At 39.0% G+C, this 25,328-nt stretch overlaps 2 protein-coding genes across 2 annotated transcripts; both read left to right on the top strand.

The window, feature by feature from the left end:
- Window positions 1-117: 117 nt before the first annotated feature.
- kcnh4a (potassium voltage-gated channel, subfamily H (eag-related), member 4a) lies at window positions 118-12,928 on the top strand. Its single transcript, XM_005920349.2, has 16 exons — window positions 118-579; window positions 4,753-4,986; window positions 5,147-5,278; window positions 5,405-5,538; window positions 5,919-6,171; window positions 7,082-7,239; window positions 7,711-7,918; window positions 8,289-8,483; window positions 8,566-8,765; window positions 9,641-9,890; window positions 9,998-10,212; window positions 10,384-10,422; window positions 10,843-11,198; window positions 11,287-11,366; window positions 11,508-11,581; window positions 11,780-12,928. The coding sequence occupies exons 1-16, from the start codon at window positions 504-506 to the stop codon at window positions 12,734-12,736; spliced, it is 3,561 nt and encodes a 1,186-aa protein (XP_005920411.1). The 5' UTR covers window positions 118-503; the 3' UTR covers window positions 12,737-12,928.
- Window positions 12,929-14,477: 1,549 nt separating this feature from the next.
- On the top strand, window positions 14,478-23,984 carry rab5c (RAB5C, member RAS oncogene family). Its single transcript, XM_005920348.2, has 6 exons — window positions 14,478-14,584; window positions 19,661-19,999; window positions 21,753-21,904; window positions 22,141-22,263; window positions 22,369-22,462; window positions 23,548-23,984. Exons 2-6 carry the CDS (start codon window positions 19,834-19,836, stop codon window positions 23,673-23,675), a joined length of 663 nt encoding a protein of 220 aa, XP_005920410.1. The 5' UTR covers window positions 14,478-14,584; window positions 19,661-19,833; the 3' UTR covers window positions 23,676-23,984.
- The last annotated feature ends 1,344 nt before the right edge of the window (window positions 23,985-25,328 follow it).

Below are 25,328 nucleotides of genomic sequence, written 5' to 3'. Positions count from 1 at the left end.
GAGAAAGAAAGTGAAGGCAAGAGATATTTCATAAATTCAGTGGATAGAACGGGGGATGGTTCAAGCTTTTTTCTATGAGAGAGAGGGAGCGAGAGAGAAGGGGAGGGAGGGAGCGAGAGAGGCTGGGGACTCAGTGGCAAGATTCATGGAGAGTGGAGTTACACTGACTGAGGAGCAGCTGAGACTTTGCTGTGATACTGGAGCAGTGCTGAGCACAGAGCGATGCACAACTGAACCTGAATACTTCTGACTCAGGCTGAGAAAAGCTTTAGAGCTTTAGCACGGAAAACCTCTGAATTTTCCTTCAAAGAAGAAATGGAAAACTCTGTGATACATTTCAGTAGTTTTATCCACTCAATATAGAATATATAAAACTTCCACTCCACTGAAGAGTTACAAGAAAACTCAAGAAGCGGTGTTGAAAGTCTAATTCGGGTCTTCTATAGGGAATGGTGGCAAACTAATTGAAACTAGGACTCTGTGACCTTTTTTTCTGGTGAAAGATGCCTGTAATGAAGGGCCTCCTTGCTCCACAAAATACCTTCTTGGACACCATTGCCAATCACTTTGATGGAACTCGTAAGTATTTTGGGGAGAGGGGATCACTTTGCATTAATACAGATTTTTTAAAAGAATGCTGATAATTACATTTCTGATGAATATACATGAATAGTAAATCGATTAACCTGCAGACCAAGTATTCGGAATCTGCGACTGATATTGTTGGACAAGTCAAACTGCTAGTCCCCGCAGATTTTGATCAGTATGTGTTCTTCTTAAAATGTGTATTACTTATATTGAAAGAAATGGTATATAATACATTTATATATGAAATATGTTGGCTGCAAAAGGTCAATCAATTTTAAAGATGAAGCTTTCCCAGCTTGCGTTTAGGATTTTTGCCATTGGCATTTCTGTAACCCAATTTAGGACTGTGACAGGCGCTGATAAACACTGCTGTCAATCAATATGTCCAACAGTAGTGAGATCCCATTTAATATGTTGGAGCTGAAGAGCCACTTGTTGAGATGATGTGTTGCTTGTTAGAATATTTCCCTGTTGATAATAATGTCAAGGTCTTTCTCAACAGCAAACAAAAAAAATAAAATAAAGGCAAATCAAATTATTCAGGAGCAACATTAAAGTTTTAGAGCTAAAGTCTGGCATCTTTCTTTCAGTTTAAAATCTACCAAAAAAGAAGGGGAAAAAAATATATATGAGCTTTTTAAAAAGTTACTGAAAAATCTATTGTTTATTATAAGACCGGCTCAGCACAGTGTCGTTAATTAAATAACTATGTGCGGCAGTTACAGAATGATGCTAATAACTGTGAAAACACTACTGGATTTAAACACTAGACTTTGCTGAATAATTAATCCTGATTAAATACCAGCTCTAATAAAACATATTACTTTTTAGCATTTAATTACAGCCATTAAAGTTTCAAATGAAAATGTAGCTTATGCACCAAGTGCTTGACATGATTTGATTTTTGCTCATTATGCGAAACTACACTACAATGTAAAGCTAATATTTACATGTGCTTGGATTACTAAGAAAGCACAATTATTTTTCCAGTCTTATGTAACCTAGCATGAGATGAAGAGGCAGATTAACAGTCTCACTCTACAGCACATAGAATATTGTACTTTTTTTCTTCTTGTTTCTGGGTAATAAGTGGCTTTTCTTCCTGCTTGTTCTGCCTCAGAAGCAAAGAAATGAAACAACATTCTCACACTATAACACTTAATATACAGAAAGAAAAATCTTATTACCTTGGCATATGGAACAGATCCACCTGGTTACACCCACTCAAACACACATGAACAATACCAGGCATGGAAAGTTACATCTTACATCAAGTATCCAAGCATGTCAGTTTTACTCTACATCAGATTTAGTGAAAAAAAAAAGAGAAACACATCAACAATATATATATATACTTTTTCAGAAAACAAGAAAAGTGGTGCACAGGTCAGACATTGCGTTTCTCTCGCCATTGAAAATTCTCCATCTGTTCTCTGAGGTTTTTTGCCCTCACCTTCACATCCGCAGAAAGCAGATATAGAATTGCATTTACACATATCTGGGCAGCAAACATGTTTTCATTATCTGGCAGCCACAGTGCCTCTGTATGTGAGTCGTGCGTCGGTGGACTGATCAAGTCACTGAGTAGGTTGTAAAAGGATCAACTGACAAGAGATGGCTTCAGCATAATGCCGCAGGAATCCAGGAATAGTTGAAAAATATATGTTAATTGATTTGAAAGTGTTGGATCACATACTGTGAGGGTGACTGAATATAGGCAGTATGATCCTGACATGAGAGCAGAGAGATTAATTTAGATGAATTACTGCATATGCAAGAGACAGAGAGCCAATCAAATATAATTTGAGGTGTGGTTCTGTCAACCTGTGAAAGCAGGAAAAGTTTACTTTTTCATCTAGTCACTCACAACTTATACAGGGTACTGATCTTAATCGACAATTTTAAAGCTTTCAGAATAATATTCATTAGATATATGTGCACTGTAGTCTGTAGAAGCAAAAGGAGTCTATCAAACGTGTTTGTTTTTGTGCTGAAATTGCAGTTGTCTCCTCCCCACGTTCTGTTGTGGATAGTTAGGAATACTAAATGCATCTGAATCAACAAATGCTTGCATTTTAACAATGTTTTTGCAGTGATTCACATCATTTTGAGGTTTGATGACTGTCAGTGTTAACCATGGTCATGGCATGTTGACCCAATTGCTATTCTAACCTTTTGTTTGTGAGGGGTGGCTAGTCAAAAGAAAGTCAGAGTAGCTTTAAGACTGCGGGCTTGCACCAGTATAAGATAAATTAAGGTTATTTCAACTGTAAATCATGCACAGCTAGTCCAATAATGTCCAAAAATACAAATGTGGTGCAGGAGATTATCGTAGCAGGTCCCCTTTGAGCAAGTGGACTTAGTCAAATCTATTAAATGTGTTTTGTACAAATCAGAGTGAGGTTACTGTTGCAACATTACCATTTTTTTCCTGCACAAATTGCCATGGCAACATAGGCGCAGGAAGATCTTAATTTAGCTTCTTATGAGATTAAGTGCACACACTTCAGGTGAAAAAAATCAAATAAAAAAACCTTGCACATGTGTTCTTCTGGAGGCAACACTTTGTTAGCACCCTTTAGTGATGCTGGCAATTATTTTGTGGTTGAAAAATCATTTAAAATACAATACCGTATGACAGCATGCATCTGAATAAACTGCTATTATCAGTCTCTGTTTACTTTCCAAGCTGTAGAGAGAACACAAAGCATCAGCCTCATTATATCTGGCCGCAGTACAGGTGCTTGGTGTTGTCCTTGCAGCTATATCATTATTGGAGTGCTTTGCTACATAAGCAAACAAAGAACTTTGGGGGAATTAAATTTGCTTGCATCAAAGTGTGTTTGAACGAACAAATAAAAGATGACATGTCAGTGTACTCAGTCTATTTGTCTAAATATTGATGGGTTGGACAACTGAAAGCACACTTCCATTAGTCATTGAATGATGAAGACATCTGGTTGTTGCGTCCCTTTACAATAGAGTCTAAACTGCATCACCCCAAACAGTTTATTTCTATACATCAGTTTGTAACTTAAGGAACTGGGCAAGTTGGGTAAGCTATTCTATTTTCCACCTTTTTGACTGGTGATACACAAAGAAAAGCTATTCTTACACTGTTATTTAATTATTAATTATTTGGCAACAATGATAAGAGCTATTGTTGGTGGAGTAAAGATGTAATGTACAGTCTGTCAAGCAGGGTGGTGGCAGCACCTTACTATGGGGCTGTTTTCCATTCACATTGTCAGTGGACTGATTCTTATATAGTACTTTTCTGCTCTCCCAGAGCACTCAAAGCACTTTATACAACATCCCTCATTCACAGATCTTCGACTTGGGGTTAGTATCTTTCCCAAGTATATTTAGCATACAGACTGGAGGAGCAAGGGATTAAACCACCAACCTTCCAACCAGCAGTTGACCCGCTCTACCTCTTGAGCTACAGCCACCCTGACTCACTGTGAAGTGAATGGAAAAATAAAAAAGGAGGACTTTAACTTCACCTCAAATCAACAATTAGAGGTTTGAAAAGATGTTTGCACACAAAATTGGTTTTGGAATTGATAAAGTAGGCTAACATTAAGCTTCTGGATAGCATTCCCAAAAACCCTAACCTAAACTTTGCTCATAAATTGTGCCGGGTCCATGCCAGGAAATCAATCAGTTTAAATGAACTCCACCAATTCCGCATAGTTTGGTGGAAATGTAACTGAAATTTTTGGTTAACAGGACAAAACATTTTGGAAAAATATTCATCAGTGCAATGTCTAATGACTGAAAATGATTTAGAACCAGAGCCTCACTGAGGTCCTGGGACCAGCTGGCACTCTGCATATATTCTTGGACTTAATGCTCACCAGCAGCAAACTTCAAAGCTCTCTTTGATGTACACTAGATAACTGCCAACTTCAGGGTTCTGAGCTGAAAATACAAAGAATGACTCAGATAGGAAAAGTTACTTTTTGTGCTTCAAAAGAACTTGTATTTAAAAATTTATATTAAAAAACATTATACTTGACACATTTAAATGTTTTCTTTCAGAACTGCAGCTATATACTTTGGATACATCTATTCACTTCCTACTGTTCGGTTCGCCATGTCTGTTTCTCCAGGTCACACAATAACTTTACCTGATTTTTGATCTTTTTATTTTCCTCACAGACTGTAACTTCCTCCTGGGAAATACTCAGGGGAGCTGTGGATACCCTATTGTCTACTGCTCCGATGGCTTTTGTGAGTTAACCGGCTTTGTTCGAACAGAGGTGATGCAGAAAACCTGCACGTGTCGTTTCCTTCACGGGGCTGAGACCAGTGAAAATGTGATTCAACAGGTAGACAAAGCCCTGGAAGGCCAGCAGGAGTACCAAGGAGAAGTCTGTTTTTATAGGAAAAATGGTGAGAATCACAGACACTCACGGTCACAAACGAGAATGACTTGAGCTTGGCAACAAAAAAAAATTGTTATTTCATCAGTATTAGAGATCTAATCATCATTTTGGTGAATTAATTGTCTGACGAGGTAATGTCTTTGTAATAACATTTTTAATACTCCCAGGAAATCCATTCTGGTGCCTCCTGGATATTGTACCAATTAAAAATGAGAAAGGTGAGGTTGTGCTGTTCATGTTATCCTTCAAAGATGTCAGCGAATCACATGGAAAAAAACATCGCTGTACTGAAAGAGACGGTGAGGCCTGGCTGCTTGCGTTTCTTTAGTTTTTAACAAAAGCACTTATTTTTTGTGTCATTTAATGTGCATTTTTTGGCATAATTTACACACAATTTTATTTAGTGCGTATTATTTTCCTTACAGGAATGTTAGAGACTGCTGACCAGAGAAGAAAAAGTGGACAATCACACTTTTTTCAAAGTAGAGAGAGGGGGAGAACCATTCTACACCACTTGAACAGGCTGTTCACCAAGAGGAACAAGAAGAAGTTGCCTAATGTGAGAGCAAACCACTGGCTTAGAAATAAATACATAAAACTAAAGCACAGTTTTGCACTTTTACTAGCTAAACATTTACACTCAACAACAAAGCTGTCCTTTATATGCTAATAATCAGGTAACCCTGAGTCAGGTGAGTTTTGCATTTAGTACCAAGGTACGTACTTTGTGTACCAGATAGGGGCAGTTGGCCCTATTCAAACAGCTGTGATGATGATGATGAATTAAAGTACTTGCAAACACAGTCCGGGCACTTGAGATTTGCAGGCTTGTAAAATTAGCTTACTCTCTCCATCTGTGTCATCACTATGCCACCAAGCAAGGATATCAAAGCAGTGCTGATTTGAAGTCTAAAGCTGAATGACTTGTTATCTTTTCAGAGTGTGTTCCAGAAACCGTCCCTGCCCGAGTACAAGGTGGCAGCTGTGAAGAGGTCCCGCTTTATCCTGCTGCACTACAGCATGTTCAAGGCTCTGTGGGACTGGTTAATCCTTCTGGCAACTTTCTATGTCGCAGTCACAGTGCCTTACAACGTCTGCTTTGTCAGCCATGATGAGGACGGTGACCATCGGCCACTTGTCAGCCGCAGTACCATAGGCAGTGACATTGCTGTAGAGATGCTCTTCATTCTTGGTATAATATATTTGAATTTATTGAAAAAAATAAGGTTGCAGTAGTATAACCTTTAATATTTTTTTTTAGGTAAAATTGAAATACTAAACACCTTAAACAAATGAAAATGTTTTTCTAAGAGGTTCTACTCTGCGAGCTACTAGTCTCTTCTACCTGTTACTTACATTACGAACAGACAACAATGTTAAGTTTAAATGAAGAAACATATTCCCCAGTGCAGCTGCAGTAGTTTCCCTGGCAATGGCTAACACACGACTACCTCCTACTTTTTCTCACCCACTCAGGCTGTCTTTGTTGCCCTAGGTTAGAAATCATAATTAGATTTCTCTCACGTCGTCCCATTTTTCCTCCAAAGAATGCGCGATAGCACATGTGCTACGAGGCTCGCTGACTTCTTGTCTCTCAACAAGTTTGTCTGGGGACAGACACCATCACAAAATTAGCTCACCTGGTAACACGTTTTTCCTTTTTTTCTTTCATTTAAACTCATCCTCAGTTCAGTCTTACTGAAATTAAACAAACAGTCGCCTTTTCAGTATACAAAAGAGAGTTGGGTTTATTGCCAGGGAAACCTTGCATTAACTGCTTTGTGCTTCTTATGCTGCAAATTCTATTTGTCCTTGCAACATGCAGCTTGATATGTTTCTTTGTTTAACATTCTTGGGCTGCAACCCCCGCCCCTTACTCATAGAATCTGTGCAACTTTAACTAGCACTATAACAATGATTTAATTATTTGCTGAAATGAGGCTTTGTATCCTAATATCCCGCTGTCTTCTTGAGCTATATTGTTGTAATGTATATTATTTTATATATTAACTGCCCCGACTATGACTCTAGTGAAATCTTGTTTTCTTTGTTCTGGTTTGCCATCTTTCTCTTTTGTTTTTAACTTTACTGTTCCTTTTCAGATATTCTCCTGAATTTCCGTACCACCTTTGTGAGTCAGTCAGGTCAGGTGGTGTATGACACCCGATCCATCTGCCTCCATTATTGCACTACCTGGTTCTTTGTAGATCTGATTGCAGCACTCCCCTTTGACCTTCTCTATGCTTTCAACATTACAGTGGTAAGACTTTTATTCCAGATACGTGAAAATCTAAAATGACCTTTGTTTTATACTTTCCAGTGTCTTTAAATGGACTAACTTTAAGCCTATAGTGAGTAATGCTATGGTACTATTTCCCCCAGAGAAGCGAGTGGAGATGATTATCCTTCTACATTCATGCCCTTCACTGAACATTCTTGTTAGTCTGCTTGCTTCGACACTAGTACTTCTCATGGATTAGTCTTAGTTTGCCAAAGGCAACTTCAGCTGACGCACAAAGTCATCTCCCTAACTGTATTTTTGTTTTGCTCGACGTCCGCTGCAAACTCTCCAGCTATTACGCTGTTCTAACTTTGATAGTATTTGATGGTACTAACAGAGAAGTGGGGATGTGTCACAAGTTAAACACACTCATACAGATCCTTGAACGGCAAAACTACTAAATAAACTAATCTGCATCTTTGATGTTGTACTTTTTCATTCCTTTTCCAGACTTCATTGGTGCACCTGTTGAAAACAGTCCGTCTGCTGCGCTTGCTACGGCTGTTACAAAAACTGGATCGATATTCTCAGTACAGCGCTGTAGTCCTGACCCTGCTCATGTCTGTGTTTGCACTGCTTGCTCATTGGATGGCTTGTGTCTGGTATATCATTGGACGCAAGGAGATAGAAAGCGGTGACCCAGTAACCTGGGACATAGGTGAGGACACTGCAGTTTTGTTTGAATAGTCCCACACAGTTAAAAGTATAATATTCTCCCTCACTCGTTTGCTTTACTGAGACAAATTAGGTGTCTTTTTTTGGCAACATCGCCGTGTCAGTGCTGCACATCTCAGCTAATGCTTGAATGCTTCAGCATCATTTCATCCCCTAGCTTGTTTCCTCAGAGGAAGTGTAGGTCAAGAAATGATTACATTATATCACCAGTAACACATTATGTCATTCTATATTATATCATGTATTATATCACCTACGACAGCAGAAAAGTTCAACCATTAAAAAAGAATAACAAAAGTTAATTTAATCACTCAGATAGACCTACGTAACAACCTTCTCACCTCTTCCACCAGGTTGGCTTCAGGAGCTGGGAAAACGTCTGGAGACGCCGTACATCAACAGCACCGTGGGTGGTCCATCCTTGCCTAGCGCCTACATTGCTTCTCTCTATTTCACCCTCAGCAGCCTTACAAGTGTTGGTTTTGGGAATGTGTGCGCCAATACAGATGCAGAGAAAATCTTCTCCATCTGTATTATGCTGATGGGAGGTGAGTTTAAAGGACATGGCAGGAAATTCCCAACTATATGAAAAATGTTTCAAGAATGTCCCCCTATTTCTGTCACCTCCAGCCCTGATGCATGCAGTAGTCTTTGGCAACGTGACTGCTATCATCCAGCGCATGTACTCACGTCGCTCCCTCTACCACACCCGCATGAAGGATCTCAAGGACTTCATCCGTGTGCATCGGCTACCTCAACAGCTCAAGCAAAGGATGTTGGAGTACTTTCAGGCCACCTGGTCTGTCAACAATGGAATCAACACCAATGAGGTGGGTAAAGAATCACACTTTAGCCGTGTTCTCCTGGCTCTTTGTGTTTATGAAAAATATTTGCTTGGACATAATAAGTTATTTTTCTGGCAGAATGCATCATTTTTAATATGTAGCTGAAGAATATGTCTATTCTTTTTGGATATTGGTTATTCTACACTCAGAAATGCCATTCTTAAAATATGGGGCACCTCAGATTCTCTGGAGTCTTATTCCAGTTCTTTAAGTAGATAGTCCTTTTTTGCAAATAGAATTTCAGTATACTGCCAGAGCCTATCTAGGAGAAGTTCCTGTAATTACAAGGGTTGGAGCTGAAATAGAGAGAGCACTCATTAACACCCCCAACCATCAGTATCCTCAGATAATTAATTCAGTGTTGAAGGTAACAGAGAGAGCCACTGGTTTCTGAGAACATGCTGGCAGTATTATCATGTCTTTAAAAACACAGTCTGCCCTTTTTTTTATTTGTTTAATTTAGGAGTGGTTAACCATACCATATGTGTAGGCTTCTTAGTAGCACTATTGCATAGTCAAATATCTCTAAGTAATTGTCTAAAACAAAAAGATTGAAGTATTTTAAAAGGAGAGTACCTGGTGATTTTTGACTACAAGAGGAGGGACAGACTTTACAGGAAACACGTAAATGCAGTACTGCAATATTCCAGTTTTATCAAGCCGAAATGTAGCAAGACAAGAAGGCAGTGGAGTTTTGTTTCTGTGAGAAGAATATCTGGGTGAACAATGAGCTGATAATTACAAGTACTTAAAAAAAGAGGGTAATTTGTGTCTTGCAAAGCTCTATATGCATTTAAGTACCGGTACGGTGGTTAACTATTAAATAGCGGTTCTTATTTTTATCGTGTCCTCGCTCTTAGCTGTTACATGACTTCCCAGATGAACTGCGAGCTGACATTACCATGCACCTGAACAAAGACATACTGCAGCTGCCTGTGTTTGAGCGAGCCAGCAGAGGGTGTCTGCGCTCCCTCTCCCTCCACATCAAAACTTCCTTCTGTGCACCAGGGGAATATCTTATCCGCCAAGGAGATGCCCTACAAGCTAATTACTTTGTGTGCTCCGGTTCCCTGGAGGTTCTGAAAGATGGCATGGTCCTAGCGATCCTGGGTCAGTGTGCACCCAGTGTTTTAATGTTAATCTCATACAGATTTCTCTACATATTAGCTGTGTATTGACATATTACACATACTATGCTTATGTGACAATCCCTACAGGCAAAGGCGACCTCATAGGGGCTGACCTACCAGAGCATGACAAGGTGATCAAGACCAATGCAGATGTGAAGGCACTGACATACTGCGACTTGCAGTACATCAGTGTCAGGGCTTTGAGGGAGGTCCTGGGGCTTTATCCAGAGTATTGCAGTCGGTTCAGCTTGGACATCCACCACAATCTCACCTACAACTTGAGAGAAGGCAGTGAAGCTGATGTAAGACATTTACTTTGAAGCAATGGAATAAAACTGAGAATGAGACACATTCGAATGCACCACAATTCAGAATATGGTGTACAAACATACCTATGCTATATGGAACACTTTGCATGTTCAGTTTCCAGTGTGAGTGTAATGTTTTGTTCATTTTCACTTCCATGCCTTTAGGGAGTAACACGGTTTCAGCTGACACCCAGGCAGTCTCAGGTATGTCTGCCTCATTAGGATGATTAATTTAGCCTTGACATGCTTGATACAGCCATAGTTAAATCTGTCTTAGCTTAAGGGATTAGTCCGGCTTGCATTGCATTCTCTTGATAAATGTCATGTAGATATGAAAACACTTAAAATGCCTTTTTTTATAGTTGAGATAATAATGCTCCAGTTGCTGCTAGGTAACAGAGAGAAATGGAGCAAACAGCATGTACTATATATGGTTTCTACACTCCAGTCATCAAGAAAAACACTAAGCTTAATTAAAACTATCCTACAAGAGAAGTATTTCTGACACTATCAAAATCACTAGACTAAGAATTTTTGTAGCAAACAAATCTATTACCCAAACAAAAATCATGCACAAATCTTTGCAATCGGCTTCATTGAGTTTTCCATCTTTTTTCTCCTCAGTTTATGGATCATAAACTACCCTATATCATTCAAGGAGCTGATGTAAAACATACAGACCACGTAAAATACTCTCAGCACCAGAGACTGCCTCTACTACAGAGTATGGGCAGCCCTGTCCATCAACCCTGCCTCAGCACGTTGCTGGGCGAGGAGCTCCGGCACATCTGCGCACTGCAGCTCTGCCGATCACCTGCTCAGGGAAGCAGGGGTTGTAGTCCTTCCCCACAACCTTTTTTCAGCGAGGAGCTCTCTCCATCTCCTTTACCCAGTCTTACCAGTGACCTAGACTTGAACCATCGGCCTGCCAAACTCATGCCATCCGGTTCTTGTATTAGTCCTCTGAACCTCAGCCCCAGGTGACCTATTCATTCTCCTTTGGTCAAATATCAATAATCTGTTTGCATATAATTAAATTAATATAACACCCATTTGTCTTACTGTCAGGGTCGTGGATGGAATTGAGGATAATGATCACACATTTCAGTTTAATATGGAACAGAGCGAGGCAAAGACTAATGTTGCAGGTAAAGTGTCTGAAAACTGCATGATTAATGAGAAATTGTAAATATAAGCCTTTCTATTCAGGACTAGACATTAAATATAACCCAAAGTCGGGACAGATTAGATGAGTTTCTCACTTTTTTTAAAAAAAAATCCTTTTTCAGATCGGTTACACATCTGTAGCCTGTTTCTTGAGACAGAAGAAGTGAGACAGAGCGTCAGCAAACTAAGCAAAGAGGTATGTTCCCTTATTAGGCAAAAGTGCTGCTCCTTGAAATATGCCCAAATGTGTTTTGTGAGGACACAGTAACCTTTACCTTTGACCAAGTGAATCTAATCAGTTAATGCTTGAATTCATATCAACTTAACATGATAGCAGTTACAAATAAACAGTTAACAGTTTTGAATAAACGGTCATTATTTCTCATTCTTTCAGGTAAACAACTTAAACCAAGATGTTTCCAACCTTGCCAAGGAACTCCATGACATAATACATTTTCTGCATTCTCATATGACAATGCTCCACAATAACTCTCCAGCTTCCACATGTTCATGTGGCACTCAGGTGCTCCCCAACCCAAGTGTGACAACTTCTAGCCACTGGCAACCGGATGTCCCTTTAAATATCTCCACTGAGTTACCACCTGTTCATGAAATGATTAGCCATCCTGCTAGAAATATATGGCACTCCAGTGGAATACCCTCCCAGTGCACCAGTTCCGCCTTGCTGTACTCGTCAAGCACAATACCATCCTGTTCACACCTGGTCTGCTCTGACAGAGACACAACTCAGAGGCTTCAGTGCTTCTCTAGCCCTTTCCAAACACCCAGAACATCTCCAGGCTCTCCTTACATGACCTCCTCTCATGCCCATGGAGGTCCATCGCTCCTGGGTATCAGTTCTGCCTTCAGTGGCTGCCCATTAAGTTCTCAGGCCTCACACGTGGTTAGTAGTGCAAAAATCCACACGATAAGCAGCACCCACTCCTTATGTTCTACAGTAAACTGTGGCTACTCCCAGCCACCCCTAAGTGTTCAAACCAACTCGGATTCTTCACATAATCAGACCAAATCCCAGACACCTATACATTTATCCACCACTCCTTCAGCCCAACCACAGTATCACACTGCCTTTAGCTCTTTGACGCCATCAAGAGCCCACACTTTGATATACACAGGATACGAGGACCAGCGAGGTACTGTCGAAGGCTCCAGACAGAATGATCCGGTAGGATCCAGTCCTGTCCACCAAACACAGGATCTGGCAAATTCTCTGATGGAGCAAGTACCAAACATGGACAGTAAAGCTTCACTTTATAAAGAGAGGACAGAGACCATGGAGTCTCATTCCACAGGAGACAGCATTCTTGATATGAAAGAATGGCCACACTGATGACATCCCTATCTGGTTGTGCTATCAGCGAGTAAATAACAAAGCTGACGTAATGTTTAGAGTACCTTACCAAGAAATCTGGTGTGACGTTTGAAATTAATAAATTGTTATTTAGCCAAGTTCTCAATCAACTATTGGAATCCAACTGCCACTACAGAATAAACCTGTTTTTCTCCACTGATGGTTCTTGTGTTTTATATGGCATTAATAATATTTGTGAATTGAGATTATGTCATGGTCTGCATAGATCATAGCTGAAGCAATCTTATTTTGCAGACCATACACTCTCACTCAACCATTCAATGCAAAATTGTTTGGCTAGTTATTCATTTTATTTATTTTTAATTTTTTTCTATCACGTGAATTGTCACTGCTGTATTCAGCCACAAAATGTTTCCAGGGTTGGCTTAGAAGCCGCAAGTGAATGGGCAGCACCCCTGAGTGGTGATATGTCGTTACTACAACAAACACAAGACTGGCATTTCATGAGATATGGCCTTTTGGAGCCACAACCAAGCTTTTGACCTGTAGAATGATGTAACATATTCCTGAAACGTGTTAATCATATTTGACCAATCTTGGTCCAATCAACCTGGCATATAGCAATGACATTTTCAACAGACTGCTGAAAAATCTTGATATTTTTATTCATTGGTAGTATCATGGCAGATATATTTATGTCCATGTGACTCTTTAGCATTTAGCAACAATTCTGAAATTAATAATATACTGAGGGGCATGTAAAATTTTGTGTCATCGGTCAAAGCAAAGAAAGCCATTCTTTCACTATTAATTCATCTTTCATTTTGAACATGTGAAGATGCAAGGAGATGAGATAGTGAAAGTTGGTGAGTTTAACAATCTAAAGCAACAAACACTGCCCATTAGAGGTGAAGAAAAACGAGTAGGCAGGTTAGAGTGGGTGGAAATGAGTGACAGATGATTTGTGACAGAAGGATAGCAACAAAGGTGAAAGGAAACATTTACAAGATGTTACTGTTTGGAGATGGTGGCACTTACAAAAAAGCATGAGGTTGAGCCGGGGGTGGCAGAACTGAAGATGCTAAGATATTCATTGGGTTGTAAGCAGGATGGACAAAATTAGAAATGAGTATATCAGAAGGACAGCTTAGATTAAGTGGCTTGGATACAAAGTTAAAGAGGCAAGGATGTTTTGGACATATGTAGAAGAGGATTGTGGATACACTGGACAAACACTGAGGTGCCAGGCAGGAGGAGAACAGGAAGCACACTGGAGAAGACTCAAGCAGTGAAGAAAGATATGCAGAGGATTAGTGTAACAGAGGAGGATGCTAGGGGTAGGGTTAAATGGCGGCAGATGATGTGGTGACCCCTAAATGAAGAAGCCAAAGGAAGATGAAGATCAGAATTTACTGTTCGACATTGGAGACATCACAAGGATCATTAAAATATTAGTAAAAATAAAAAAAGGATCCTTCTTTATGAACGCAGATTGTATCCCAAGCTTATTAAAAATATTATGCTAAACAAAATTTGTTACAAAATTTCACGCCATTTGAAAAGCACAAGTTTTATTGTCATTATACATAATTTTCAGAAACACCATATCATTATATTATAATTATATTCAAATTAAGATAATTTTAGATGTTATTTATGACTAGATATAATAAAACCTTGATAAAAATGTCGTGCTGCAGACTGGAGGGTCTAGCGTAACCCGCTGTCCTCATTGGTCAGAAAGCCACTGACAAAAAGTGGGAGGTTCCCGGAAAAATTGCTAACCGGAAGGGAAGGCCGGAGCCCAAGAAGAAGAAGAAGAAGGCAGCTGCTGCCGATGAGACCAGCGAAGGAAGAAAAAGTAATGTAAGTAAAACAACTTGAAATTAAGAGGCATGTTGGTGAAGAGCAATACTGAACGTGTGTTGGATTATTTTGTCGACAAACTGTTTACTGTAGTTTGATCTATTTTGTTATTATTATTTTTTTCTGCTTAGCATGTCAGCAAAGTCCGGGCTCAACCGAAATGCCTTATCAGACTGGCTCGAGGGAAGCTACGAGCTGCCCTGTGGGACAAACATTCTAAATATTGAAAAAAAAATAATAATAATGCCACGGCAGAGCCCTGAGATAGCTTAGAAAAATGTGACATCGTTTCATGCAAGCAAGTGGACGCAATAAGACGTCCCGGAGTTTCTCAAACGTCAGACAGCTGACGACACAGGGCCGAGAAAAGAAAAGTTGTCTAATGACGCTTTCGACTTTTGGCCGTAGCTGCTAACACAGCTAATGCTATCAGAAGTCAAGTTTCCTTGCCAAGAACATAGCTTTTGTTTTCTTTGTCAGTTTAGGCTAGCAAATGGGTGCTACTGCTAAGTAAGCAACAAGGTTGATTCTTTCACGTTGTGTAGTCAGCGTTCATTTTGTTAGCCAAGTGCTTAGTGGAACTCACAAGTTCCAGTCGTGTCGTCTACGTTTATGATAGCGGTTCCGTATCGCACCTAAATGTAACGTACCGTTTTAGCCAAGACAGGTGCATTGTTGTTTGATAGTTATTTTATCGGTTGTTTTGCATCAAGCCTTAGCTTTACAGTTTAAGTTGCCTTATCATTGTGCTTAACCCGGCATCGACCGAGCAAAACTTCTCACGTACTTTGAAATATTAGTTGTAGATTAACTAACTTAATATGTTACGTTCCTGCCACCGGTTAAGTGTCTAATGACTGGTCTTATGTGCGATGTCTAGGCTCAGTCGAGGCACATCATAGTCGTCTTATGTTCTCTAAATTAGATGTACTATCAAGGCAGCTGTAATCTCTTCACAATCTGGTGCTTTTTATTATCAGCTGCATTTGTGCATCACATTGTGTGACAGAGTAAATGTGCGTACATAGTCTCTTGCTTACCTCTGAAGTTGTATTTATGGCAGTGCCTTCTCATCATTAAAATGTCATTACTGCTGACTTTGTGGTGTAACATCCGCATATTGCAACGTTGGGGTTGTTATGTGCCTGCACGTGTGTCTTCTTGCATTTAACAGCAAATACTTTGTATGCTGTGTATCTTCACAGCTTATGTTTATGGCTTAATACAAGTAACAGAGCTTGGCCTTTGAGATAAAGATGTGATTTACAGTTGCTTGCCTGAGCTCTCATGTTTATGGCATGTGGACCTTGTCCTTCTTAAACAGCCACTCTTTTTGACAACCCAGCCCTAAAATAAGGACTGCAAATTAGTTGAACACTGGTATGCAATACATTTGGGTGCTATGTTTTGGCATTGCCTTTAAAGTTGTAAGTTGTTGTAGTTAAACGGACAGCTGGATCTACTAAGTGTCGCTCAATCAACTGGACTCAATTTTTGAGTAAATCTGTGTAAAGGATCAAATATCAAATCCCATTATTTAATAATTCACTTAAAATCACTTGAAGTCATAAAGTGGACAAAGTCTGTTTTAAACAGTTTGATGAGATGAAAGGTCTCAGTTTGGGATCTATCTGACCATCCATACAGACATGATTGTATTTTTCATTTCAGTTAGAGATGAAGAGAGCTTTATTTTTTGTTATTGCTAAATTTTAGTATCTGAAGATCTGGCCTCTGACTAATGCTAATTCACTCATTCATCACAATGGGGGGGGGAAAGTGCCAGTGATGCTTGTGGTGACTCTGCTGTTTGCTTTTCCTGTATTGTGTCACCACATTCCCATCTAAAATCACAATGCCAAACCAATTCTTTGTACCTATCTTGGATTCAGAACATTTCCTGTTTCTTTCGATTTCCCAAGAATGGTGCTGCTTTTCAATCTTTGTTTACAACCTAGGACAAACTATCACCTTTGGCGGCAATAGATAGGCCTTTAATATATGCTCATGTGTACATGCAAATTTGGACACAGCCATCTGTACAAGCAGATGGGATTATGAGCTAAGACAAAAGTATGGTGATGCAGCCCCTCATCAGATACCATTTCTTCCATGACCCCACCCTTCAAATAAAGTGAACTGCACATGTCTCTGCTTGTCTTCGTAATTTCAGTGTTTTGGTGGCAGGTTGTTAATCTAGTTTATAAATTGAATGTGAAAGTGATTTTCTTTTTTAAAATCTAGTCTGAAGTTTAAGGAAATCATCATACTGTCCAGGCAAACCAAAATTTATTAATTACAGAATGTCATTTTTAATTGTGTGACCAGGAATGGAGAATTAATCCTGTTATTTTCCTTCTGCAAATATGGTCTTTTGAGAAATGGTGTTAGGTGACAGCTTGTTTTCTGCATAAGAAGAGCCTCGATTACGCACTAGTACAACAATACAAAATCTTCAAATCTAGCAGTCACAAGAACACTTGGAAACTGATCATAGCAGCTGGTAACCTGATCTTTCTGCTTAATTTTTTAGTATAACTAAGGTTTAACGATACCTAGATTTTGTTCACGGAGCAAAAGCAATTAAAAAAATGTTTTCATTGCTTCTTTGACTGATTAAACGCATTTAATTTGTGCATGCATTCTCCAATTTAGATTGCAATAAACCGCAATCACTGCTAAGTTCTTGGATATTATGCCAGCAGCAGAACATACAGGGGCCACAATAAATATTTCACAGCCTCTCCCTCTCGTCTGTTGTTTTTTCCTGCCTTTTCTCCTCCCCCTCTGACCTATGTCCCACTGTCTCTCGTTCCCTGACCCACTTCCCTGTGGAGGTTTGCAGTACCCATTAGGGATGCCATCACAGCATCCATCAGATGCTGCTTAAGATGTGTGAAAGTCTCTATCAGTGTAACAAAGAGTCTCTGATTGCAAGCCTGTCAGCTGCTTCCAGCTTTGATGTTACTGTTGTGGCTCTCAGTCATTACTAAATCATCAATCCAGCAGCTAGGCTTTGTGGATAGAATTAGATTTTTAGTACTTTGTTTTCCCATTTATATATCCTCTTTTTATTAAAAAACAAAACAAAAAAAAACTACGTCATGGGCCTTGGTTGAAGATGAATTTTTGCTACCAAAAGATGCCTAACTTGTGTGTGTATTATTTACGAATGCAGTGCTTTTGTCATCGTCAAAAGTTGAAATTCAGTATTAAATATTAAATACTATAAATAGTAGAAAATAATTTTCTTAATGAATGTTGGTTGAATAGGTCTTAATTTCCCAGTATCATGGGAAAGTACCAGTACAGTTTATCTATTACTATGTAGCTTATTCCTGAGAACAGAAGAATTAACTTAATTCTTCTGTTTTAAAAAGAAAAAGAAAAAAGAGGAAGAAACAACTCATTCACCTAGTGAGGAATGTTAATCTTATGAGTACAGACTGACTTTTCCAACTCTGCTGTGCTATAAAGGATTTCCTTTCTCTGTTAGGCTGTGAAGCAGAGCCGATCTACTAGTTAAGGAGCCCAGCGTAAACTTTACTGTACTGCTAGAGATATCTACTGTACATGTATACAGCTGTAATCCCATGTAAGAGTTAACTGACTTTAATGCTTTAATGAAATTGGAAAATATTTATTTTACCATAACACATGTAATGCCTGTGTGTTATGGCCATCGTTTTTGTCTGCGTAACAGGAAACTGTAAAGGAACTGGTGTATTTTTTTAATAGCTCCTTATATCTGCAAATGCTAAATTAAACCAGTTCCTCCAAAAACATAATGGAAATGTGTTGGAGACAAGTTAGTCTGTTGACTGACTGTAGCTTGGTTGATTCACTGTCAAATAAAACATGCAATTTCTTAATATTTCATTGACAAAGCCATGATCTACAGTCACATGCTAAAGATTAAGCATAGCTCAGCAACAGGCGGGGGTGGAGCTGGCACAACCAAATCATTAGCCATGATGCCGCCTCTTGATTTTCCCTCATTCTTGAGCTATCCCCCTGTCTTTAAGGAAGAGTCCTCATACGTGGCTTGATTGTTCATCATGCTTCTGTGTTGAGCTATTCCTGTGATCAAGCTGAGTCTATCCCAGGTTTTAATGTGCTCAGCAGTAAAATGTCTTCTGCAATCTTCACTTCCTGCTTTGAGCTCAGTTGTGTTTCCTGTCTTTTGACCAAGCAGAAGCTGGCTGACCTCATGTGTATCACCCAACTGACATGCACGCACGCACACACGCAGGCAAGGTTTCACTTACTAACAGTAGGCGAAATGAAAGGAACAAATTGGTGGTGTCCTGTTTACACATAGGCTACAGATTTTATTTTGTACCAATTTAAACTAACCACAAACCCCCGTTTGTTTTTGTTTTTTCAAAGGTTTCTTTTTATTGTTCTTACAGTCCTTGCAAAACAAAATTTGGCCAATAGCCACTGCTGGCATTCTTTTGTGGTCAATGCTTAACGTTTAATGAGTTTCTTCTTTTCTATGTAGACAACAGCCACGAATATATTAATGGTGCATGACTATATCTTTGAGCTGTGGCTATTTTTGAAATCACAGGAACACTTTGAGTTGTATTGTATTTATATTTGTGCATTAGGCAAGTTGCGTTAACTGGTAGTTAAGCCAAAAAATTAAGCAAAAGTAAGAATTTCATCCTGTAATGCATGCTTCAGCCATTTAAATGTTTAATAACCTAACCTGTGAGAGCAAGTTGGAGGACACAATTTAAAATCAGAGACTAAGTGCTCTCCTTCAGCTCTTGTTTATAGTAAATAAAGTTAGGTTATAAACTCTATATCTCGAGGCCCAATGTGATGAGAGTTTTGGTGTCAACAACTTGGATTTTAAATTGTTTAATCATTTTGGGTTAAAGAAAAAGTGTTACTGCTTTCTTCAATAATCTTTCTTATGTCAAACCGCTTGCAGGAACAAGGAGTTATTTTGTTTTGGGGGGATTTGATGCTACTGGTGTTCACAGGTTTCACAATGACTGTGGTTGTTTTCAGTAGAAATCTGTTTTGTTTGGAGTAGAGCTTAACTAAATTTGTTGTGTTTTGCAGCTCCCCACTGGTGAGGCCTCCTCTTCTTCCAGTAAATCTGCCAACCAACCTAAACTTTCCTACATCCAGCTTAACTTCATCAGCTCCCCTATAGTAAGCCCAAGCCTGAAGTCAGCCATACACCCTCTTCCCCCAGCTCCTCCTTCTTTTTCCCCAATTTTCAACACTGCAATATGGCAGGGCGAGGTGGACCAGCACGGACCAACGGCACCACAGCAAGCAGCAAGATCTGCCAGTTTAAGCTAGTGCTGTTGGGAGAGTCGGCAGTGGGCAAGTCCAGTCTGGTGCTGCGCTTTGTCAAAGGCCAGTTCCACGAGTACCAGGAGAGCACCATCGGAGGTGAGGGTTGTTTGTTTGTTTTCTTGCTTGATTTCCACAATTGTCTATTGTATTATTCTTTGACTTTCTGCTTTACTTACAGACATATGTAGCATCAAAGCTATATATGTCTTGTGTATGTACAGGTAAGCAGACTCTTAATGCGTGTTTGAAATTGTTCATCTACAGTGTAAAAGTAGACTTTACAAATAACTTCAAAAAATTTAAAACGTAATCATAAACAAATGTTTTTCTTTTTGTTCTGACTCTTAAAAAGTTTTAAACTTAGGTGCTCAAGCAGAAAAACATGTCCTTGCTAGTTCAGAGAACTGCTTGCCTGCAGGTCTTAATCTTTTCCGTTACTAGAGTCTGTGCAGGAAGAGTCGTGCAACCAGTTCTTTGCAGCTAAAATGAGCCACCAAACTCCTCACATGTATATTTCATGATATTAAAATGTATTTGAGGTGATGGCTAAATATGTTTGTTTTTTTTTTCTCTACACTATGGGATCTTCTGCCTGAGCAAAATCATTGCTCCAGCTGGACAAACAATCACTGAGTTTAGATATTAATACATTTACTCTCCTACTAGAATTCCAGTGCTGAATACTCAATACAGTAAAGTAAACAAACTAATGCATGTATTTGTAAGCAAGTAAGGAAATGATTAGCTGAAGAATGAAATGGAGACTGAATACCGATTAATGACTTTAAAAATGAAATTATTTGATAACAGTTTTTTGACAAATATAATGTAAGGAGGTGGTGCAAAGTATCTGTATTTGTTTCCTGGGTTGCAGCCATTCACATGCTTCTCAATGTTGGGTTTATATGGAGTTTCTTTACAGTTGTAAAAACTGTTAAGTATGTTGTGATTAGCAAGACCAAAAAGATGTTTCTGTATAATACAAAGGCATGGAAAAATCATTCTTACCTTAATGACAAAGTTTGAGTTCAGTGAAAGTGAGGGAAAGCTTCTTCTTCAGTTCTTCATCTACCTATCTCAATATTATTGCTGCAACATTTATTACACCACCTCTCTGCACATGTCTGGATCCAATATTTATGTATTGTTGCAGTTTCTCACTTTTAATTAAAGTTGCTTGCATTGCAATTTTGTATCAGGTGAAAGCCAAAAGTAAACTGTGTTAAATCAGTGCTGAACAGTTGGTTCATTCGTTCTGTCTTTTCTTTTGGTCGTTTTTCCTTTTGCTTTGTGTAGAACCAACTTTCCCCATGTTTCCTGTATCAGATTGCTTGTGAGTAATGTGGCTATAGGATGTAATGACAGGAAGCTCTGTGCTTACACTCGCCAAAAGACTTGAAACGAGTCAGCATTTTTTATGTTTTTTTTCCCGAACTTGTGGTTGGTCAGCAGCATGCCTAGTCAAAGATTACAAAGCTTTAAAGTATGTGCTATGTGAGTGCTCAGTTTTCTCGGTCTTGTGACAGTTGGCTAATTAAATGGAGCTTTGCCTCTGTTCATAAACCATAGCATTTTGTTTGTACCTGGTAGCTTTTTTTGTTTTTTCTTGGTTTTTTTTGCGTTATAGGTTTATCTCCATAACTGGCATGTCCTCTGGAGTCTGAATTTATCAGCAAGTTTTAAACTTCTTTTCATTCAATGACTGATTTCCCTCATTATTTTAATGATATTGTGATTACAAAGCCAAGTTTAAATATGAAAGTCCACCCCTAGAGATGATGACTTTTCTGCTTTCTCTTAAGCCCCTCTTTGTCAAATATTGAATAATTTCTTTCTACTTCCTTTCCAGCTGCCTTCCTCACACAGACAGTATGTTTGGATGATACAACAGTTAAGTTTGAAATCTGGGACACTGCTGGACAAGAACGGTATCACAGCTTGGCACCCATGTACTACAGAGGAGCCCAGGCTGCCATTGTTGTCTATGATATCACCAACACAGTAAGTAACATGCGCTGTGACAGGACCGTGGACAGTCAAAAGTCGTACGTCATTTGTTTGCTGACCCTTGTCTTCTAGCCTGGGTTGATGATTGCTTAACAGCAATCAGACCTTTGGCCTTCCAATTTTTTTTTTTTTTTTTTTTTCAGTAAAATGTAAAATGAAAAACCTGCAGCTGTGATTTAAATTTTAAAAGCACAGCAATATGTAATGATGCACATTCTTTTTTTTTAAAGGATACATTCACACGTGCAAAGAACTGGGTGAAGGAGCTCCAGCGACAAGCCAGCCCGAATATTGTAATTGCAATTGCAGGAAACAAAGCAGACCTGGCAAACAAGAGAGCTGTAGATTTCCAGGTAATGAGGAAGTTCTGAGATCAATTGCTGAAGCTCGTGAAAGCTTCGGAAATTATTTAACAGACTACTGTGAATTCATACTGCTTGCATTTTTCTTTTTTTTAGGAAGCACAAGCATATGCCGATGACAACAGTTTGCTCTTCATGGAAACCTCAGCTAAGACTGCAATGAATGTCAATGAGATTTTTATGGCTATAGGTAAGTGTTAGACAGAGGGATAATAGCTTATTAAGTACTGAAGTGGAAAATAAATCAGCAACCATCCTGATGATAGGAATTCTAAAGTCTGGATTAAGTAATAATTTTCTTACGATGTGACGCAATGATGATAAATGTTAAGAATGCAAGGTGGCAAACTTTAGACTTCATTTTTATGCACTGCTCAGTCCATTGGCCAAAATAATCATTTCATACAAGGGGAAAAAAGGGGGATTGCCAGAAATCCTCATCAAAACATACTGCATAAGACCACTGATGGTCATTTCCCACATAAATGTTAAATGTAATTGCTGAAGTTTGTAAAATGTGAATTTGTTGATTTTCTTCAGTTTGCATTACACTAAATTGGATAACTTTGGTGTTTGGACTGTTCAGAGGAAAAAAGGCTTTTTGCTGTTGAAACATTGACACCAAAAATAGATTAGGATATTTTCCTCTGTCCTACAGTGCTATTTATAAATCTAGACTTGTTTGTGAGAGTTGCACAGTTCTGGAGATGTCAGCATCTATGCCTTCTCATAATAACTAATAAATAATAATTATTATTATTGAACCAGATGGCATTTGACTTGTTGTGGGCAAAGTAGAAAAAAAACCCCTTTGAATGCATCGTCTCGTTTAGAAATGATGCCCCCCACACACTTGTGTACAATGACCTTAAAAAAAACCCCTCTAAACCATGGTGTGGGCCTTTTGTTAGTATCGACCAACTAAATGAAATGCTCACTGACAAGAGATGCCTTTTAATATTTCCATCCTGTTACAAGTGTAAGCCTCTCATGGGTAAACAGGTGCCTACTTCTACAGTCTGGCACCTTTCATGCTTTGCAGGTGTAGTTCAGTAAAAGAAACTGACGCTGCAGGTCACATTTTCATTTCATTACCAGAAAAATTCTATCTGGAAAAATAGCCCTACATGTCAGGGGAATAATGTTTGAATTTGTTTCTTTTAAGTTATTAAAAAAAAAAACTTATTACTAATGACAATAGCAGGTTGTTGGACGCTTACTGTCATGTTATTATAGTATAGGAATTAAGTCTTTGTACTTTGTACCACAAAACAGCCAAGAAGCTTCCGAAAAACGAGCCTCATGGTGCAGCAGGCGCGGGCGGACGAGCCAGAGGTGGCGTGGACCTGCAGGAAGCTGCACCACAGGGCAGAAGTGGCCAGTGCTGCGGGGGCAGCAACTAGCACAATGAATCGGCTGATGCAACCAATCTAAAGCTTCGATCAACCCGACCAGAAATTAGCCAGCTGTCAAACGACGTCCCATTGGTCAAACCAAACCACGGTCAGACCAACCACCCTATGAGCAACACGGCACCAATTAACTGTTTGGCAAATGAATCCACTGGCCAGTAAACTGCCAGACTCCACTGATGGTTTAAACTGGCGAACCAAGCAACAGATCAAGAAATCAACTTACTCATAGGGAATCATGTTTCATGCCAATCCATGACCTCTCGATTGATGATGGACCCTTGATGTCATCTTGGGGGGGAAAACGCATCCCATTCATGGAAGAAGGAAAAAACAAAGCTCAGTCATTACCAGTGGGACTTAGTAGCGCCACTCATTTTTGTTTCTGTATTTGTGTAAAGGATTACAAAAAGTAATGCAACCAGAAGGAGTATAAGAAGACTCACTAGCCCTACCCTTTCTATTCTGCCCTCTTTCTTTCCCGTGCACCATAAATTTCTGAAGTTTTTCCGTCGTGGTCTTGAGACACGGTTAAAACTCAAATAAAGGTGCATGCAGCATCCTTCACTTTTCGGTCTTGTCCCTGGTCAGATTTTTGGAAAAAGGTTTCTACCAGGAGAAGAGGAATCGAAACATATTCCATCTTGATGGAGCTGTGTAGATTGAAATAAATCATCTTTATTATTATTTTTTTCTGTTTCCTTTTGACACAAGCTGGTCAATATGATTTTAAAGCCTAGTCTTTCAGGTTTTACAATCATCCAACCATGTTATTAAACAATAAACAGTAAATAGTACTTTAATAACATTGTCACTTGTGTAATTTTTAGCATTAATGAAATGTCTTTGAATCATCTGTGTAATGGCAAATACATAAAGCAAGATTTGTTTTCGTGACCAAAATCACAATTGTGTACTGAAAACATATGACTGTATTTGTATCCGACTTTTGAAGTTTATAATCAAACAGTAGTTCTTGTCAAAACATTATCTTCCCGATCTCTACATGATGTTTTGTCAACCTTAATTATGTTGTGATTTTTCTTTTTTGTTTTTTTTGTTTTTTCTATGTCTTAATTTTTCTCTGAAGATCTATGGTATTAAATGCACTGGTTCTGTCTCATCATTTTGGTGAATTTAGATGTTATCCTCAGCTTCCTTTTTCTTTTCTCTCTCCTTATTTGTATTCTGCACATCAGGGAGGGACTGCTTTTCAACACTGTTGTTATCATCCTGTTATGGCATCAAAGACTAGCACAACAGAACTTGCACGGCAGTCACTGCTGTTAGGTGAGGGGGGGGGAGGAGGAGGAGGAAGGAAAATGTAATTTTATGAATAAACAAGGGTAAGGTTATGTTTCTTTGTATGCCTGTTTAATCATTTTGTCCTATCTAATTAACTATCACACTGGATTTTTAAAAATATATCTATATCAGCTTGTGCTAGTAATGACAACTATGAGTTGTACTGTTGTGGCTTGTAAATGATTTTATCCCACTGCCCCACAAGAGTTTAAAAGACATGTATTATCTGTAGCTGGCCACAAATTGGCTTTGGCATTACTTTTACTAACTCTCTAAATTTCCCGATTCCTTTCCTGTTTCTTTTCTCTCCAGGCTATTGTCTACATATCCTGAGATTTC

The sequence above is a fragment of the Haplochromis burtoni genome, unplaced genomic scaffold, assembly GCF_018398535.1.
Source record: "Haplochromis burtoni strain Fernald_Lab_line unplaced genomic scaffold, NCSU_Asbu1 Contig_21, whole genome shotgun sequence".
Classification (NCBI taxonomy): domain Eukaryota; kingdom Metazoa; phylum Chordata; class Actinopteri; order Cichliformes; family Cichlidae; genus Haplochromis; species Haplochromis burtoni.
The sequence above is the reverse complement of the archived record's forward strand: the minus strand, read 5'-3'. Positions and strand labels throughout refer to the sequence as shown.